This window comes from Euprymna scolopes, chromosome 15 (genome assembly GCF_053919585.1).
Source record: "Euprymna scolopes isolate OS-2025 chromosome 15, ASM5391958v1, whole genome shotgun sequence".
NCBI classification, from domain to species: Eukaryota; Metazoa; Mollusca; class Cephalopoda; order Sepiida; family Sepiolidae; genus Euprymna; species Euprymna scolopes.
The window spans coordinates 5,948,953-5,967,728 of NC_136496.1; the positions used below are offsets into that span (position 1 = coordinate 5,948,953).

Sequence of the window (18,776 nt, forward strand, 5' to 3'; positions counted from 1 at the left end):
TTTATCCGAAACAAGTAATTTTGAACAGAATCAGTAACTGCATTGGAATTGAGAAAAATATTGGAATTGTCTCATCAGTAATACTGTTATATACTGGTGGTATTAAGATGACGTATAATCTGTGTTGTTGTTGTTGTTGCTGTTGTTGTTGTTGGTGTGGTTGTTGTTGTTGTTCGTCTTAGGAAGAGTCTTAGCGAGAGATTAGTGTTAGGAGTGTTCATGTGTTGTTGAATGTTCACATGTCTTAAGATGTTCATGTTTGTTGTGATATTGGGGGACATAAACAGGGTATATATAAAGAGAGAGACAGTTCTTATATATTACGACAGGGTACATATAATACAGGAAAACCGACAGCTTGTAATACACAATGAGAGGAGCTTTGATATATAGATAGATAGACCGAGAGTTTGACATTGAAGAGATCTAGAGACAGTCTTAGGAGTGTTCATATTGTTTGGAGATGGAGACATTGGTGAGATATAGACAGGTATATATTAAGAGAGATGACAGTTCTTATATATATAATAGCCAACGGCATGTAATACACAATGAGAGGAGATTTGATATATAGATAGATAGGCCGAGAGTTTGACATTTATACTTTTGACAGTTCTGTGAATGGGAGTGTTTCTATAACATTGGCACATATATTTCTTTACCTATTTTTGAGATGATGATTTTCACAAAGTTCTTATAATATAAATTCACAATACCTTTCTGTAGAATAACATAACACGAAGATGCAGATATAAAAAGATGAAGTTGTTCGTTTATTCCATTTCGACCGGTCAATGGCTTTGCATCAAGGAATTCAAGCCTTTACATGATTCTTTCTTCTCCCCTTCGCTTCCAAGGTTGCATGTCAGCTCTGTCTCTGACTCCTCTCTTCTCCCCTGACTGACTGACTGACTGACTTACCCTTTGCCAAGCTCCAACTATATTGAAAACTCATGACGTCATTGCATGACCAACACATTCTTATCAGACACATGGCCTGACATGCTTCCATGTTTAAGCATGCATTGTTACTCACATGTTTCAACCTGATTTCTCTAAACTAATTTTATAACCCACTTTACAAATAACATTTTCCATTGTCCGTTTTTAAATTCCTTATTTTAATTTCATTTCTTCAACAGAAACAAAATTCATCATTAAATTCCTTTTTCAATAAACAGATATCTAACTATTTTATGTGAACTAAACAATGGTAATTCTACATTCCATTTTCAATAACATTCTGTATTATTTTAAATTTTTGATCAGAATACTCAATTCCAAATCTAGCTTCGCAAGTTCAAATCCTCGGCTATCCTATCTCGTATTTACTCACTTACAAGAACAGGGGACTTGTTCTTGTAACAATTCCATCAGCCATGATCAGATAGAAGTCTTAAGTAATTCGCAAATTGTATTCTTAATATTACGTGCATTGAGTATTGAACGTTTAATCTCCAGAACAGTCTCACTTAGAACTGAATTTTCACCTAGTACTTTATCCATTACGCCATGGGTCTAGAGATTCCTGAGTTTGACAGAAAGATCCCTGAGTTTGACAAGACACACCTGCACCTGAAGAAGGTTGGAGGTTGTATCGGCCGAAATGTTATAAGAATAGCAATCAAGATGAAAACAGTAGTTCGAAAAATCCAAATAATCCAAATTATCAATCCTCATCTCAAAAATTCAGAAATAGTGTTAATCAAAATTCATATCTTCTAGTAAATAAAACGAAGTGACTTTTCTATGACAAACCTAAATAAGCACTGCTTTTAAAACATCGATATTTAATTCTACCTAGCCATTTTTCTTTCATTGAATGTTGGTACATGTTATTATAAACAATAAATTTTAATTATATTGATTTCTTTGCAAATATACCTTATTTTGCTCGGATTTTTTTCCCCAGGGAAACAAATCTTTAATTCTATCTAGCCAAGCCATTTTTCTTTTGCTTAATGTTAATACATGTTATTATAAACTCTAGCTTTTAATTAGATTTAATTTCTTTGCAAATATAACTTATCCTGCTAGGAATTTTTTCTTCAGGGAAACAAATCTCTTCTTTCAGCAGTAAATGTAGGTTAAAGATAGAAACCAATTATTACATAAAAATATAAACGTACCAAGAGAGATCTGACTACTAATGCTGATAAATTTTCTATAAGCAAGGTTACCAAGCGTTACCCGGGGGTTATAAAAAATAGAAGAGGTGAAAATGTGTGTGTAACATCTTTATATTAAAATTTCTATCAATAACTTAAAGAAATTTGGAAAAGGACTGGTTCAGTTGTTTATTACTAAAGTTAGAAAAATGCTGAAAAGAAGGCAAATAAAAGACGTACAAAGCAGAGATAAAGAATAAAATATGTTTTAAATTAAACAATAATTACAAAGATTTTTTTAAAGTCCAACTATAATACAAAACCACAATTCGTCCATGCATGGAGTATTGTTGCCACATCAAGGCTGGTGTATCTATCCAGGGATGTGCGGAGGTAGCACCTGCCCCTTTTACTCCCGTTTTAAAAGTGCCCTTTTCAGAGGAATGTCTTATAGGCCTGTGCCTCTCAAAAGTACGCTACTCTGTGTGACAAGAAACTTCCTCATGGGCAACTACATGGTAGCGGTGACACCTTAGGTAAGTCATCGTCAGAGGTACAGACCTATCTGTGTCATTGTCGTCAACAACAACAACGACAACACGGCAAGTACTATCATGAGTCTTGTAAAGCTAAAGAATTTGTATTTTGGAAAATATTTGTATTTCTTAAAAAAAATGTGTGGCTTCTTTAACCCAATGTCCCCCCCCCCCACCTCATTCATTTTTCTTTCTCTACAAAATTCGTTGGTGTTTCGAATTACCCTTTTATGCGTGTGATACTAAGATATATTTGTCCAAAACAAGTCTTATAGTAAAAGGAATATAGAAGTTTGTAAAGCTAATGTATTTGCATATTTAGTTTAGAAAATATTTGTATTTCTTCAAAAAAACAAAAAAAACTATAATACAAAATCACAATTCGCCCATGCATGGAATATTGTTGCCATTGTGGAATTTTTCATTGTTTTACTTAATTTTAAACATGTGGAAAATTTATGATTCCAATTCATTTTTACACACCCATGTCTAAATATTATTACATTGGGTTTCTGCCACACACGTCAAGTTGGTTTATCCGGTTTTTGTTAAGCATGTCGTAAATAGAGAATGATACAACAGTCTGGCCCTTTGCTTTTTTTTTTAGAGACTCTGAAAAAATTATGAACCTGTCCTTTGAACGCCTTTTCTAGCTCTGCATGTGAAAATTGAATGTAATGAACATATTTAAGTAATCCTTTTGTTGAAGCTACTCCTCTCACATACGGCAGAATAATCTTCTTGCTAAGTTAAACAACGTTGAGTCTGGTCAGTACCAGATAAGTGACCATTTGAGAATACCAGGCGCTGTATGTAGGAGGGCTTCCACACCTCCCTGTAAGAACTGCAAAAACCTAACGTTAACATCTCCCTTGACTGAGATATATATGCGACTGGGGATGGCTTGTGAATTTGATATTCCTTAGAAATTTCCTCAATCAAAGAAAGTTGGTTCTAGGGTGAATGCTGTATTAAAAAAAAAAGAAATTCAAATTCAAGCGCTTTTTCTTTGGCTAATCAAACTCCCAAAAATTCAATTAAAAAAAATAATAAATAAAAAATAAATAAGTAACTAATCAGAAAAATAAAAAGTCACCCCCGCCCCCTTAATATCACTTTAAAAATTACTAAAAACATAACAAAAAAAAAAATTAAATAAAATAAAAAGTCGAGTTAGCGTTTCAACATTTGAACAACGCTCAGCTGATACTGATGATTGCACCGGACTCACCCGATCCATGATTGACGGGAATTCACGAGAATTCAGGTCAAATTATGCAAGAGTACCCAAAATCACAATTTGCCCATGCATGGAATACTGTTGCCACATCTGGTCTCTTACTCTTAGACAGAATTCAAGAAAGAGCATCAAATCTATTAGGTCCCACACTACCAGCCAGGCTCAAATCTCTGCCCCATCACTGTAATGTCGCATCACTGTGTCTGTTTTACAAGTACTTTAATAGACTGTGCTCTGATGAACTCATAGCTCTTGTACCCCCTCAACGTACATGTCTGAATATTATTACATTGGGTTTCTGCCACACACGCCAGGTTGGTTTATCTGGTATTTGTTAAACATGTCGTAAATAGAGAATGATACAACAGTCTGGCCCTTTGTTTTTTTTTAGAGACTCTGAAAAAATTATGAACCTTTCCTTTGAACGTCTTTTCTAGCTCTGTGAAAATTGAATGTAATGAACATATTTAAGTAATCCTTTTGTTGAAGCTACTCCTCTCACATACGGCATAATAATCTTCTTGCTAAGTTAAACAACGTTGAGTCTGGTCAGTACCAGATAAGTGACCATCTGGGAATACCAGACGCTGTATGTAGGAGGACTTTGAAACCTCCCTGTAAGAACTGCAAAAACCTAACGTTATCATCTCCTTTGAGTGAGATACATATGCGACTGGAGAATGCTTGTGAATTTGATATTCCCTAGAAACTTCCTCCATCAAAGAAAGTTGGTTCCACCCGCCTAGGGTGAATGGTGTATTAAAAAAAAAAAAAGAAGAAATTCAAATTCAAAAAGATTCCCTTGGCGAAATCTGTTAGTGAACTAAATTTTTATAACAAAAATTTTCTGTTTTGTTTCTTTCTAGAAATCAACGGGAGCGATATGTGGTCGCAACCAAGTGTAGGTTTTCTTCAACCATTTTCACACCAGGTTACCCTAACTGTTATGGCTTGAGTAGAAAGCACATCTTTCACTCCGTGGAAAAAAGTCTTCAAAATCTGCGAACCCATTACATCGATTTGTATCAGGTATTCTTTTGCTTTTTTGTTTAAACAACATTTTTTTGAATTTGTTTAAACAACATTTTTTTGAATTTGTTTAAACAACATTTATTTGAATTTGTTTAAACAACATTTATTTGAATTTGTTTAAACAACATTTTTTTGAATTTGTTTAAACAACATTTATTTGAATTTGTTTAAACAACATTTTTTTGAATTTGTTTAAACAACATTTTTTTGAATTTGTTTAAACAACATTTATTTGAATGCCTACAAGTAGTGTATTTTGGCAATAGTAATATTTTTTGAAAGTGCCAAAAACAGCACTAACAATTAATATAAATGTAATTAAATTGGCGAATGAAAAAAATATAGATAAAAACATGACTATTATGAATGGGTCACCAGTTAGCAAGAGTTAATTCAACAACAAGAATTTTGAAATGGAAGCAAGCAAACATTAATCAATGAAAAAAATATATTTATATGAACAATTTTACACAAATGTAAAAATAGATTTTGAAACACCAAAGTTTGTTAAGAAGTTTTAAAGTTCTTGAATAAGAAGTATAGAAAGCACCAAAAAATTTGTTTCATTGTGTGTGTGTGTGTGTGTGTGTGTGTGTGTGTGTGTGTGTGTGTGTGTGTGTGTGTGTGTGTACGCGCTGTGTGTATTTTTGGTATGCGGAGTTCACAGAAAATATAGAAAGTTCGTTTCTGAGTTCCAGTGTGTGTGTCTGTGTGTGTATGTGTGTGTGTGTGTGTGTGTGTGTGTGTGTGAGTTTACCTTCTTGATGACTGGGTTCACTAGAGACATGGCAGTAGGCTTAGAGGTATTTCAGCATGTAGCATTCCAGTTTTTTAGGATGGGCGGAGTTGAAGTGCATTGATTTCAATGCACCATCCACTGTTTTAAAGTGTCTACATTCGCACAGCTTGTTAATCTTTTTGGGTTTGAAACGATTTTTATTGGTTGAAAACATTTTCGGTTAACACGCTCCTATGAAAACTAACTTGCTTTTGAAGTGATGAAGAAAACGAATGCCAATGGAGCGGAGAAGAAAAGAGGTAGCAATTCAAGCCATTTGCTTTTTAGCATTCATCTGAATCACATCATAATTCAGTCACTACAAACGTAATAACACAAATGCTTGTATGAACGTGATTCCCCATTTTGGACGAAAAAAATTCGTACAATAAAATGCTTTGTTAGATTCTAAACTTATATATACATTCAATGTACACACATTGTTTTTCTGTGCATGCATAGGAGAGAGCAATGGTAATTGTTATATTTCGTTTCATTTAAGAGTCTTATTACAAGTGATACTGTTGAAGAAGGAGAAGAGAGATGTTGTTGTAAGAGACTTAGAGAGATTGTTCATGTTATGAGAGATTGTTCATGTTATTACGATTCTTATATATTAAATGTTCATTCCTTAGATGTGTAGAATGGAAGAAGAAAGGGAAGCTCTTTGAGTGAAGGGAATAGTGTTCACTGTTCAGACATTGTGTAGACATGAGATGTCGAGACGTGTATGTAAGGACATTTTATAACACAGATATATAATACAATTTTCACTTTACCTTTTTGTAAGAATCATAAGACAAGACCACGCTTTACAAAAACACAGATGAGTTTATTCTTCACACGACCGGCCGTGACTTTCTCATCAAGAATTCAAAGCTTCACATTTTAGTTTCAAAGTGACGTCTCGCTTCCTAGACGTTCGAATTCCAAACTCCAGACTCTCTCTGAGTTTCTCACCGACCAGCTCTCACTAACTATCACTTCCTATATTGAGAAATCCACGCATGTCCGGCCACGTGACTAAAATTCACGTGCCCTCAACATGCGTGGACTTGCACGTTTCCAATATTATGATTTCCCAATAATCTATTTTTCTTTTGTTGTTTTCACAAAAGAATTCAACCTACATATCTAATTTATTTAACCCATATTTTATTATCCACATTCTTTCTAACAATTGAATAGTTTATTTATTATTTATTTCATCCGAATTAACAATTTACTGGACATTCCATTTAAACCTATTGTTCTTTAAAACTTATGTCCAGGGTTCGATTTCTGCTTTCTCTCATTTTATTTTCACTTTAACTAATCTCTCTATTTTTATACTTACATGAAAAGGGGACAGCCCTTATCATGTAACATAATGACGGCGAGGTACATGATATTAATAGTAAAATAATGCGTTTATTTTGTGCAAGTTGTGAGATGTCACGATAAACAGAATTAGTTCTACAGTATTCACGAAGACTAAGTATGTATATATTTTTCAAAGTTGATCTTGCACCCTGTTGAGGCAGAAGAGGATGCTCTTAGCATCTCATTATTAGAAAAGTTATTTTCAGTAAGTGTTCCTTTATGCAAAAATCGTATTTGATAAAGAATGTTGGGTAAGTAGTTACAAGGCTTAGAAATGTGTATGTCCATATGCTCATAATGTTAATAATATATGAGTATTTGGCAGTGTGGCACTGTGTATGTGTGTTGGTTTACCTTTTTTTTGTTAATGCTTGTATAACTGTGATTAAAAATCTGTTTCTACTTGCTTCACTCTCACTAGTATGTAAGAATGTGTGTGTGAGATGAAAAAGGCTTGTATGTGAGTCATTGAAGATTCGTTTCCACCTTGCCTTTTCCAACCAAATGCCTCCTCCGGATAAAGGTATCGGGGGGGGGTACCATACGCTGTTGGGTCCTTCCGTGCAGCAGGTTAGTGAAGTCTTTCTCTTGCTTTTGACTGTTTATTTCCTAGTTTTAAGCTTGTAAGTTTGCATCAGCTTAAAACTTTAACATAGATTTGCTACTTTTGGGGTTTGAAACAATTTATAGTAATTGAAGATATCATGAGTTAACACGTTCCTATGAAAACTAACTTTGACTAGTGAAAAAGAAAGCGAGTATTGAACCGAACCATAGAAATAAAGAGGGTAACTTATTTGAGGTATTTGCTTTTGAGCATTCGTCTGAATCACATTAAAATTCAGTTACTACAAACTCCTTTAAGACCACGTGCTTTAAAAGTACATCAAAATAAGATAAAAAATAAAAGGGATTTAGGGTTAAGAACAGGGAAAATCAGAAATTTGTCTGGATTAAAGTAACCAAAGGCCTAACCCTAACCCAGACAATATACTTTATAGCAGTGGTTACAGGCCTTTCAAATATGGTGACCAATTTTAGAACAAACAATGCAATTTCTGATACTACTAGTAATTTGGGGGAATTTTTGCCCCCATATTCTTGTAGTTACAGTTTATCTTTTTCACTGTGTTTTATAAAATATTCACTTCAGCTCAAAACCAACTAGTGACTCCATAATCTTGACATCACAACTCCATTTGGGAACTACTGCTTTAAAGACATGCAAAGAAAAAAATAATCTATTGGATTATTCAGCTGCTGCTGCTGCTGCTACAAGCAATGATGAAGCAACCCCAACCCTTAAAATATCTTACATATTTATTCATCTTTTGTACAACGAATTGCCATATATATCATGATTATTGAATTATTATTTATTTGTGAAGTAACAATATATTCTATAAATTCATGATTATATTTAAATTTATTCATTAAAAAATCCCAAAATCGCTAAAAAAAAAAATTAATAAATTGCAAATCAATTAAAAAAATTATTCGAGCATACAAATTTCCACCATTAAAGCATGTTTATGAATGAACCTTAATGAGACGGCTGGCATTGCAGGTATTTAGCTTGCAATTCTATCCTGGGCTCTGTTGTTGATATGAAAAACCTCCAGTCGTCTTTCCCATTTAATTGATTTTGGTCATTATTTTCAAAGATGAGAAGTTGGGAGAATGCTGCTTCCTTATTGTAATTTCTTGTAGTTGCAGTTTATCTTTTTCAATATTATATAATATTCACTTCAATATTTTTTTCAATATTATATAATATTATTCACTTCAATATTTTTTTCAATGTTATATAATATTCACTTCAATATTTTTTTCAATATTATATAATATTCACTTCAATATTTTTTTCAATATTATATAATATTCACTTCAATATTTTTTCAATATTATATAATATTCACTTCAATATCTTTTTCAATATTATATAATATTCACTTCAATATCTTTTTCAATATTATATAATATTCACTTCAATATTTTTTCAATATTATATAATATTCACTTCAATATCTTTTTCAATATTATATAATATTCACTTCAATATTTTTTTCAATATTATATAATATTCACTTCAATATTTCTTTCAATATTATATAATATTCACTTCAATATTTTTTCAATATTATATAATATTCATTTCAATATCTTTTTCAATATTATATAATATTCACTTCAATATTTTTTCAATATTATATAATATTCACTTCAATATTTTTTCAATATTATATAATATTCACTTCAATATTTTTTTCAATATTATATAATATTCACTTCAATATTTTTTTCAATATTATATAATATTCACTTCAATATTTTTTTCAATATTATATAATATTCACTTCAATATTTTTTTCAATATTATATAATATTCACTTCAGCTCAAAATCAACTAGCAACTCCACTGCTTTAAAAACATGCAAAGAAAAAAGTATTGGATTATTCATATATTTACAAGGTTTGGAGCAATTTTTCCTACTCTCTATATGTACCTAAATCTAAACCCAGAATCCATGAACAAAGCTTCTTTCCTATAACTGCCTGCATGTGGAATACTGTTCTATTGGTCTGCTTCCCGACTGATTACAATATGGTAGCCTTCAAGTACAACATAAACAAGTTCTTGTTGAGCTGTCCCCTTAAATAATCCAAATTCTACGCACTGTATTCCATTAACAATTACTAAACTACTGCTTTAGATTCATTAATCCTGATCCTCGAGTGGCCTTCATGCCTTGATAAGTGGTAAGTCATAATTAATCTGATCTTTAACTAGATCTTTATTTACTTGTTTTTCTCTGAAACCTATCATATCACTTCCTCCCTTTTCTTCCATCTTCTCTGACCAACTGACACTGCTACTGCAGTGCTAAGTTGACCCTAACTGTAACCCACATATCAAACGGGAATAAAAGTCCATCAGTTTCATTTGATATTTTATTCTGTTCTTTTCAGATGCATTCTTGGGATTACAATGTTCCTATTGAAGAGACACTGTTGGCCTTCAACGATCTTGTCCGCAGTGGAAAAATTCTACATTTCGGTCTGAGCAACATGAAAGGATGGATGATACAGAAAATTGTCGATACTTGCAAGTACATGGGATTCAGTCCTGTGCTCAGCCTTCAGGTAAAACAAAGAATCAGCGTGTTTATCATTTGCAGTTGGATTACGAGGTATCTTCAATAAGTTTCCAGGTTTTTTTTGTACGGGCACTTTTATTGATAGTACACACATGAAACTCTAGTTCCCTTCGAAGTAATCTCCTCCGACTTTCATCTCCTCAATTGTCTCATAACGACAACCTCTAAGGTTTTCCTTGATCTTAGAAAATAACCAACGTCTGAACTATATGAGGAACTTATGCGTTAAGGGAATAATCAAAAGTCACAAGGGGCAAGGTGTGGGCTGTAGGGAGGATGAGGAATGAGGATGGAGTTGTGAACTGGTGTACTCGCACAAATCTCCCTCATCTTCAGTTCCTTGCAAATAACTGTGTATACAGTTCCCAGACTGACATCAAACTGCACTTATTATCTTCATAGGCACACAACGGTTCTTATCCATGAAATTTTTTATTTGGCCATTCAACTCTGGTATTCTGACTTCCTTACTCCTCCCACACCTCTCACAGACTCCTTGCCTTCCTCGAATCTCTTATGTCACTCAAAGAATTGATACTCAATTCAAGCAAGATGGTCCAAAAGCAATCTAAAGCATTCTATACGTTTCTGTGATTTTTTTCTCAAGTTTAAAACAGAATTTTATTGCATATCGTTCTTCTAAAGTATCCTCATATCCAGATTGCATTTTTGAAATTCACCAGTTGTGATAATCGGGCTTTAGTAGGATGCATTCCAATTCTTACTGTAGCTGTTCATTTAAACCTGAAATCATAAAAATTGGTCAGTGATTACATAAGATGTGCAGCAATAACATACTGAATTTTCAAGAGTCTACAACAAATTTAAATGCCTGTACAAAAAAAATCTGGAAACTTATTGAAGGCACCCTGTGTCTGTAATTTGATTGGCTCTTCATCCTTTCTTCTCCTCTACACCTCCTGTCTCACAGACGTGATGTTACTAGTCTCAGTCTTTTCTATAAATATTATCATGGCATGTGTTCTTCCAAATTATCTTACCTATTTTCTGCTTCCCTTGTTCCAGCTCGTTTGACTCGTTGGTCTATTGGTCTTCATCATTTTGCTATTTTAATCCCTCATCGTAATACAACTTCCTATTCTAGTACCTTTTAGGTCAGGGAAGGAAGGGAACCAGTGAGAAAAGGGTATAAAATTGTAGCATTCCTTCTAAAACCAAGCCGGGTCTCTTTGGACTTGTGGGCCATTGCTGAGTCCTGCTGCTCCACCCAGGGTCTACCAGCAGCCACCTGATTGCACCAGGGGGTCACCACATTTTTCAGCACACTCAGGAACACTTTGTTGTTGACTTTCTAGCTGACTTTGAAAATGTGAGGTGGCGTAACATGGCCATCACTTGAAACCACACCAAAGACCAAAACCGTGGCTAGAAACTTGTTTTCATCACCCTTGGCACGTCCCTGTTTTTCGTAACAAGCAATGTATTTTGAGGGTGCTGGCAATGGTCCTGTTGTCATAACTTCGATTGGTAGCGAGCATGAGTTGTACAGCGGTGCATCTTTGATCTCATTCATTGAACACTGTGTCACTTTCAGACATGATAGAAGGCTCTTATCACTCTTGTGATTTGTACACAACTAGTCAATTAGTAGATTGTCTGCAACAACAAAAAAAAAAAAAAATGATTTTCATCAAACAGAAATGGAATCATGGCATCTTTTCAAGAGTAACAATTTTATCGTTCCACCTTATATAAACTAAATAAAATTGTCCAATTCATAAAAACGGTTCAAAGTTGTCGCTTTAATTCAGCATTTTTTTTTTCTCACATGCAAGAATTGGACTTTCTTTTGCTGATAAAAATCCACACAAAAGAGGCAAAGGGAACACGTTTAAAGCTACATGCATACGTAACAGTATAGAAAATACACTGAGGATATTGCAAAGGCTGCTGCGAAGAAAGTGGGTTCCTTCTATCATGCTAGAAGACTATTCACACCTGATAGTATCCTGTACCTCTACAAAATCACCTTTCGCCCATGCATAGAGTATTGTTGCCACATCTGGGTTGGTGCATCTAGCACTAGTCTCTCCTTCTTCGATAGGATATAAAAAAAATAGTTTTCAATCTAATAGGTCCCATTTCGTCAATTAAACTCCAACTTCTGTCCCTTCACCACAATTTTGCATCTTTGTGCTTGTTTTACAAGTATTTGAATGGAACATACTTTGATGAACTCATTGCATTTGTGCGCCCTTGACATACATATCCCTGACAAACCTGCTTAGCAACAAAATCTAATAGTTTCTTCCCTCAAACAGCTAAACTTTGGAATTCCATTCCTGCTGCCTGCTTCTCTGGTTGTACTGATATGCAGACGTTCGAATGTGATGTAAACCAACATCTTGTTAATCTTTCCTAAGCATGGTCCCAAATAATAACCAAATAGTAACCCCTTACGTTCAAGTAGGGATATGCCTTGTTAGGGGTGAACGTGAGTTAAAAAAAAAAAGAGACAGAATGTTCCTTCGTCTTCTGTTTTTTTTTTTCTGCCCGGATATCAATGTAATTAAGACCAAAATTTCTTTAGAAAATCGTTTCTGAATTGTTTAATTGATAGTAACTAATAACAACTCAATACTGAATGTTAAAAAATCTCTTAGAAAATTTGTTATTCCAAATTCAGTTTCAGTAAATAATAATTACTGTACTTTGTAGGGGTACAGAGGTTTAAGTGGAATTAAATTTCTTTGCCCCAAACAAAAATAAAAAAAAAAGAAAGGAATATAACAAAACGACACCTCCTTCTGATTCAAAATGCACCGCATTTATTTTTTTTTTACAAAAACAACAAGGTGAAAAACAAAGTTCAGGTGAAAATTGGTCAGATTGGTGAAAGTTCTTTCGAAGTCATGATGGTTAAAATGTTAGATGAAAGTCCTTCGTGGAATCAAGGAGTTCAGAAGGTTAAAATCCTGTGTGAAAATAATGAGATTATTTTAAAGTTTGTGTTTATCTGGCGGAGTTCGCCTTACTTAAAAGTCCCATGAGGAATGTAATTTGTTGTTATTAATTAGAAAATGTGCGGAATGGATGCATGTGTGCATAAGTGATTTTTGAGTGTCCGCGTGGCGTGTGTAATCATGGTGTTGACGGCTTGCGCAGCAACAATGTTGTGAAGACGCAAGGCATGTTCTCGTGTGTCGTCGAAGCGAGAAGAAGACTGAAGTGACTGAATGAACGAATGAACTGAATTCATTATAGAAGACTGTTTCATGCGGTTTTATACATTTTGGGCCGGCTCCAAAAACAAGATTGCTACTGCTGATATTTTGGTTTTTGGAAAAACGTAAAAAAAGACAATCTTCTGAATTTTCTTATTGGTCGCTTGTCACGTGATACTGTCGTCAACTACGTCCGCCAGAAATATGTTCATTTTACTTTTGTTGTTGTGAGAAAAGTGTATGGGTGTATTTGAAATTGTGCCGTTGCTGGAAGAACTTATTTTTGTGCAAAATGCGCGGGGAAATTGAAATGAATAAAGTTTCGTTTATTTGCGAGTGAGCGTGCATGTATGAGTGACTGCACAACCTAAATATAATGTCATCCGCCATCAAATGTTAGTTTTTATAAAGTATATATATATATATATATATATATATATATATATATATATATATATATATATATATATATATATATATATATATATATATATATAAGCGATGCTCTTTGTGTAAACATATCAAGCTTAGGTATTCAGACAATTTCAAAACATCGTTAATTCATTACCCCGCACGGCAGATGCCGATTAGCGTAATGGTTCGAAGTCTTGACTGTTGTAAGGGCAGTTGGGTTTCGATCCTGGCTTGAGGTAGTTGCCTGTTTAGCCGCACTGGTGAGCTGTGATACAGCGAAACAGTACTGTATGTGGATGACTATATATATATATATATATACATTTTATTTTTTACACTAATATATAGGTACCGCTACACAGTCATTAGCATGTTCCAGCCAACTAGCTATAAAAAAAGCAAGAGACTTCCTCAGACGATGTTGTTTTTACAAAAGCCACATCTTAAAAAAAAAAAAAAATTGGATAAACGTTTACAGGAGTCCTTATTTGGAGAGCAATCACGTGATATTTAAAACTAGAATGAAATAAAAATTAAAATAACAGCTTTTTAATTTGTGAAAAAAGAAAAAGAAAGGGAACAGCAAACAAAACAAAAACAAAAACATTAAATAAACAAAAGTCAGACAGCATTTTGGCCGAAATTTTCTGGGCTGATGATAAAAACGTTTAAATTAAGTTATTTTAATTTAATTATTTGCAAGTAATAAAAAAAAATGAGAAAATAATGATCTAAATTTCAAAATTGAAATTATCAGTTAATAAGGTATCCCCCTCCTAAAATCAGGTATGTAATCTCTTATCTATTTAATATGTATATTAATCAAATTGGGAATAAACAAACAGATATGAATACGAATTTATATATATATATATATATATATATATATATATATATATATATATATATATATATATATATATATATATATATATATATATATAACTAGTAATTTTGAATATACATGGGAAGGATTAACAATTTAATAATAAAACATTAAGGTGAAAGAATAAAAAAATAATTATAGAATTTAAATTTTAACTAAAACATTAAATTCAAGTCCTTTCAACTTTCCAGTCACTTAATTTTATATAATTAAAAATAATTTAATTAAGACCTTTACATAAAGGGCTCTAAAGATCTGAATGATGAGATTAAATTTGTTACAAGGACCCTGTGTAACAATGGCTATCACTTTGACATTGTGGAATCCTCAATAAGCAAGTGAAGCATCGTCTCCCATGATTGCACAGTGAACGAGGCATAAAAAAAATGGGCTAAGTTCAGCATTTGTCCTCCCACCCACCAATTTAGCCCCAATAGTCCCAAGGGGACATCAAATCCTGGTGAAAATGAACAAACGGTGCAGTTTTTTTTTTTTTTTAAATTTTTTTTTAATTCAATTTTCACCCCAAACAAGGCACAGTGCCACTTTGAAGCAGGGGGCTACTATCAGGGACTTAATTAGCGGGGTCATTATGAAGGGAGATGAGTAGAAAGATGTTTGTTAACATTACACTTGAACTTCTGCATATCATTGCAGTTGGGAAAGCAGAATCCCGGAAGGGAGTTCCAAAGACCCGCAGTTCTGGGGAAGAAACTATTGGAGTAAAAGGCTTTCTTGCACCTAAGGATCTCTACTGTAAAGGGATGAGACTTAGTAGCTTGTCGGGTTTGTCGGGGGTAGTTACGCCGGGGAGGTACAAGTGTTTGCAGTTCGTCAGAGTATTCACCATTAAAGTATTTGTAGAACAGGCAGAGGGATGCAACATCTCGTCGATGGGACAGAGGCTGAAGCCTAGATGACAGTTCAGGACCTATCAGGTTGGTGACTCTCTTTTGAACCCTGTCCAGGAGCGAGAGACAAGCAGCAGATGCACCAGCCCAGATGTGACAACAGTACTCCATACATGGGCGAATGGTTGCCTTATAGAGGTATAGGATACTTTCAGGCGTAAGTAGTTTTCTAGCACGGTAGAGGGAGCAAACCTTCCTTGCAGTAGCCTTGGCAATGCTCTCAATGTATCTATTCCAGTTCATATTCCCTGTAAACGTTAGGCCGAGGAGTTTAAAAGATGTACTTTCAGGCAATGTGTTCTTGGCCATTGCTATTGGTGGTAGAGAAGGTTTCTTGTAGTTATTGAAGGAAACAAGCTTAGTCTTAGCAGCATTGAATGTGACCAACCATTTTTGTCCCCATTCCACTACGGATTGGAGGTCATCCTCTAGTGTTTCTGCCATTTCCTTGGATATGTGTTCATTTGTTTTCCCCTCATATCTGTTATAGAGAGTGGTGTCATCGGCAAATATACCTATCTCCGAAACAATTTTATTAGAGAGGTCGTTTATGAATATCAGGAATAATAGAGGTCCAAGGATAGACCCCTGAGGTACTCCCGCATTTATGTCATATTGTTTGGATGTACGACCGTCGAGGACAACTTTGATTTTTCTATTACTTAAGAAGGATTTAATTACATTATGAATTCTTCCAGTGATTCCATATGATCTAATTTTCCTTAGAAGACCATCGTGCCATACCCTGTCAAAAGCCTTAGATATATCAAGGGGCACCGCTCTACCCTCCCCTGTTTTATCCAATGAACGGTATATACGTTCAGAAACTACAGTTAAGATATCTGCTGTTGAATGGGCTTGCCTGAATCCATATTGTTTGTCAGTCAGGAGTTTAGCAGCTGTTAGGTGCTGGACTAGAACTTGATTAACTAAGGACTCAAATATTTTGGCGAAAAGCGAGAGGAGGCTAATGGGGCGATAATTTAGTGGGTCGGTTCTTTCACCAGAATTCTTGAAGACTGGTACCACAGAGGCAGTTTTCCAGCAGTTGGGAAAACAAGATTCGTTAAGGCATTTATTGTAAAGTTTGGACAGAACTGGAGCAACCTCGGCAGAACATTTTTTTAATAGCACAGCCGGGATGAGATCTGGTCCATATGCTTTTGAGGTGTCTAGGTTTTTTATAATAGCATGTACCTGAGAAGGGGTGATTTTCAAATCGTCTAGTGTGGCGTCTGTTCGCAGAGGAAAATCAGGGAGTGAGTGGTGTACCGAGTTCAGTGTGGAGTTTGAGGCAAACCGACTGGCAAGCAGATCTGCCTTGTCAGTTGCCGTGCAAGCAACCTCATGATTGTTTGATAGTTTTTAGGCCTTAACATATGTAAATTTGAGTTCTGCACGATGCAAAAACAAGAAAGGACTAAATCCATCATTTATTCCCCCCCCCCCCACCGCCTTTGAGCCCCAAAATTCCCCAAGGCCTTAAAATATTTAAATTTTAGTTCTGCACCTTACAATAAAAAGACATGACTAAATCAATCGTTTATTCCTCCCCCACCGCCTTTTAGCCCCCAAATTCACCAAGGCCTTAACATATTTAAAGTTCAGCACCATGCAAAACTGATGTCAACATTTTGAACCGAGAGAGAGATTTAGCTGTTGTACAAAGCTAAAACTCTGTAACATCATCTGTGTATAGATACTCCCTCAGCTATGGAAAATTTGTGACGCGTGTAGGCCTGAAATGCTGGAAGCATGTAATAATTCATCTGCCATCATTATATGTATATATGTATGTATAGGTGTATGTATGTTCATGTACAGGTGTATGTACATGTGTGTATATCTATGAGTATATGTATGTATATGTGTATGTATGTATATACGTATATATATTGTTTGTATTCATGTGTATATATGCATGTGCGTGTATGTGTATGTATGTATATGTATGCATGTATATGTGTATGTATGTATGTGCATGTTTGTGTATGAGTGCATATTCATGTATGTCTATGTATATGTAGGTAAGTGTATGTATATGTGCATATGTGTACATATGTGTATATGTATGTATATGTGTGTATGTATTTGTATATGTGTGTGTGTATTTATATGTATGTAAATGTGTATGTATGCATGTGTATGTATATGTATGTATGTTTATTATGCATTGCGTATGTATATATGTGTGTATGTTTACAGATATGTATGTGTGCATGTGTATATATGTATATTTGCTTATATATATATATATATATATATATATATATATATATATATGTATGCCATTGACCGTCTTGTGTATGTTTAATGTATGTGTATTATGTATTGTGTATGTATGTATGCATATATGTGTGTTATATGTATGTGTGTATGTGTATGCATGTGTATATATGTATGTATGCGTGCATGTGTATATATGTATGATATACTAATGACCGTCTTTAGTGTCATGTCTGTTTGAGCGTGTGAATTTTGCCGGCAGGACTAAAGTCATTTTCGGCTCATGGACTTTCAGTGCCTGAGGGAGTGGCACTCGTCTGACAAGACGTTGTAATCATATATATATATATATATATGTATATATAGATATATGTGTATATGTGTGTGTGTGTGTACATATATATATATATGTATATATACACGTATATATATATATATATATATGTATATATATATACATATATATATATATATATATATATATATATATATATATATATATGTATGTGTGTGTGTGTGTGTGTGTGTGTGTGTGTGTATTAGTCACCACAGACAGATTTTTTTACTGTATCACACAACTCTTTAGAGCGGATAGACTGGAAACAATCAAATGTCTATTCATATAAACATTTTGATAGCCTCTTTTTAAGTGCTCAATTTGTTTATTTATTTACAAAGAGCTTTGCATTATGTTAATTAAGTAATTACGACAATGCTTACCCCCCCCCAAGAAAAAGGGGCTTTATATTTGTTTTCTCAGAATAAGCTTCTAAACTAATGAACTTATCATTATGAATTTTGGAACACAGCTTCTAGACTTAATGGTGGATAATATTGGTTATTCTCTCTTTACGTGGTTATATTCTTTTGTAATATTTTTATGTAAATTTATATTATTGTAAATTCGATGATAACGCAACACACAACATGGTGGATACGT

The 18,776-nt window shown here is 34.0% G+C and overlaps 1 protein-coding gene across 5 annotated transcripts in view; it reads left to right on the plus strand.

Moving 5' to 3' along the window:
* The window catches only part of LOC145293712 (1-deoxyxylulose-5-phosphate synthase YajO-like), a 62,288-nt gene that overhangs the window by 15,824 nt on the left and 27,688 nt on the right, over nt 1-18,776 (plus strand). For all 5 annotated transcript variants that reach the window (XM_080140150.1, XM_080140149.1, XM_080140147.1 and 2 more), the window contains 2 exons: nt 4,751-4,913; nt 10,027-10,200. In XM_080140150.1, coding sequence (XP_079996276.1) covers nt 4,751-4,913; nt 10,027-10,200 — 337 coding nt within the window. The remainder of the gene's footprint in view (nt 1-4,750; nt 4,914-10,026; nt 10,201-18,776) is intronic.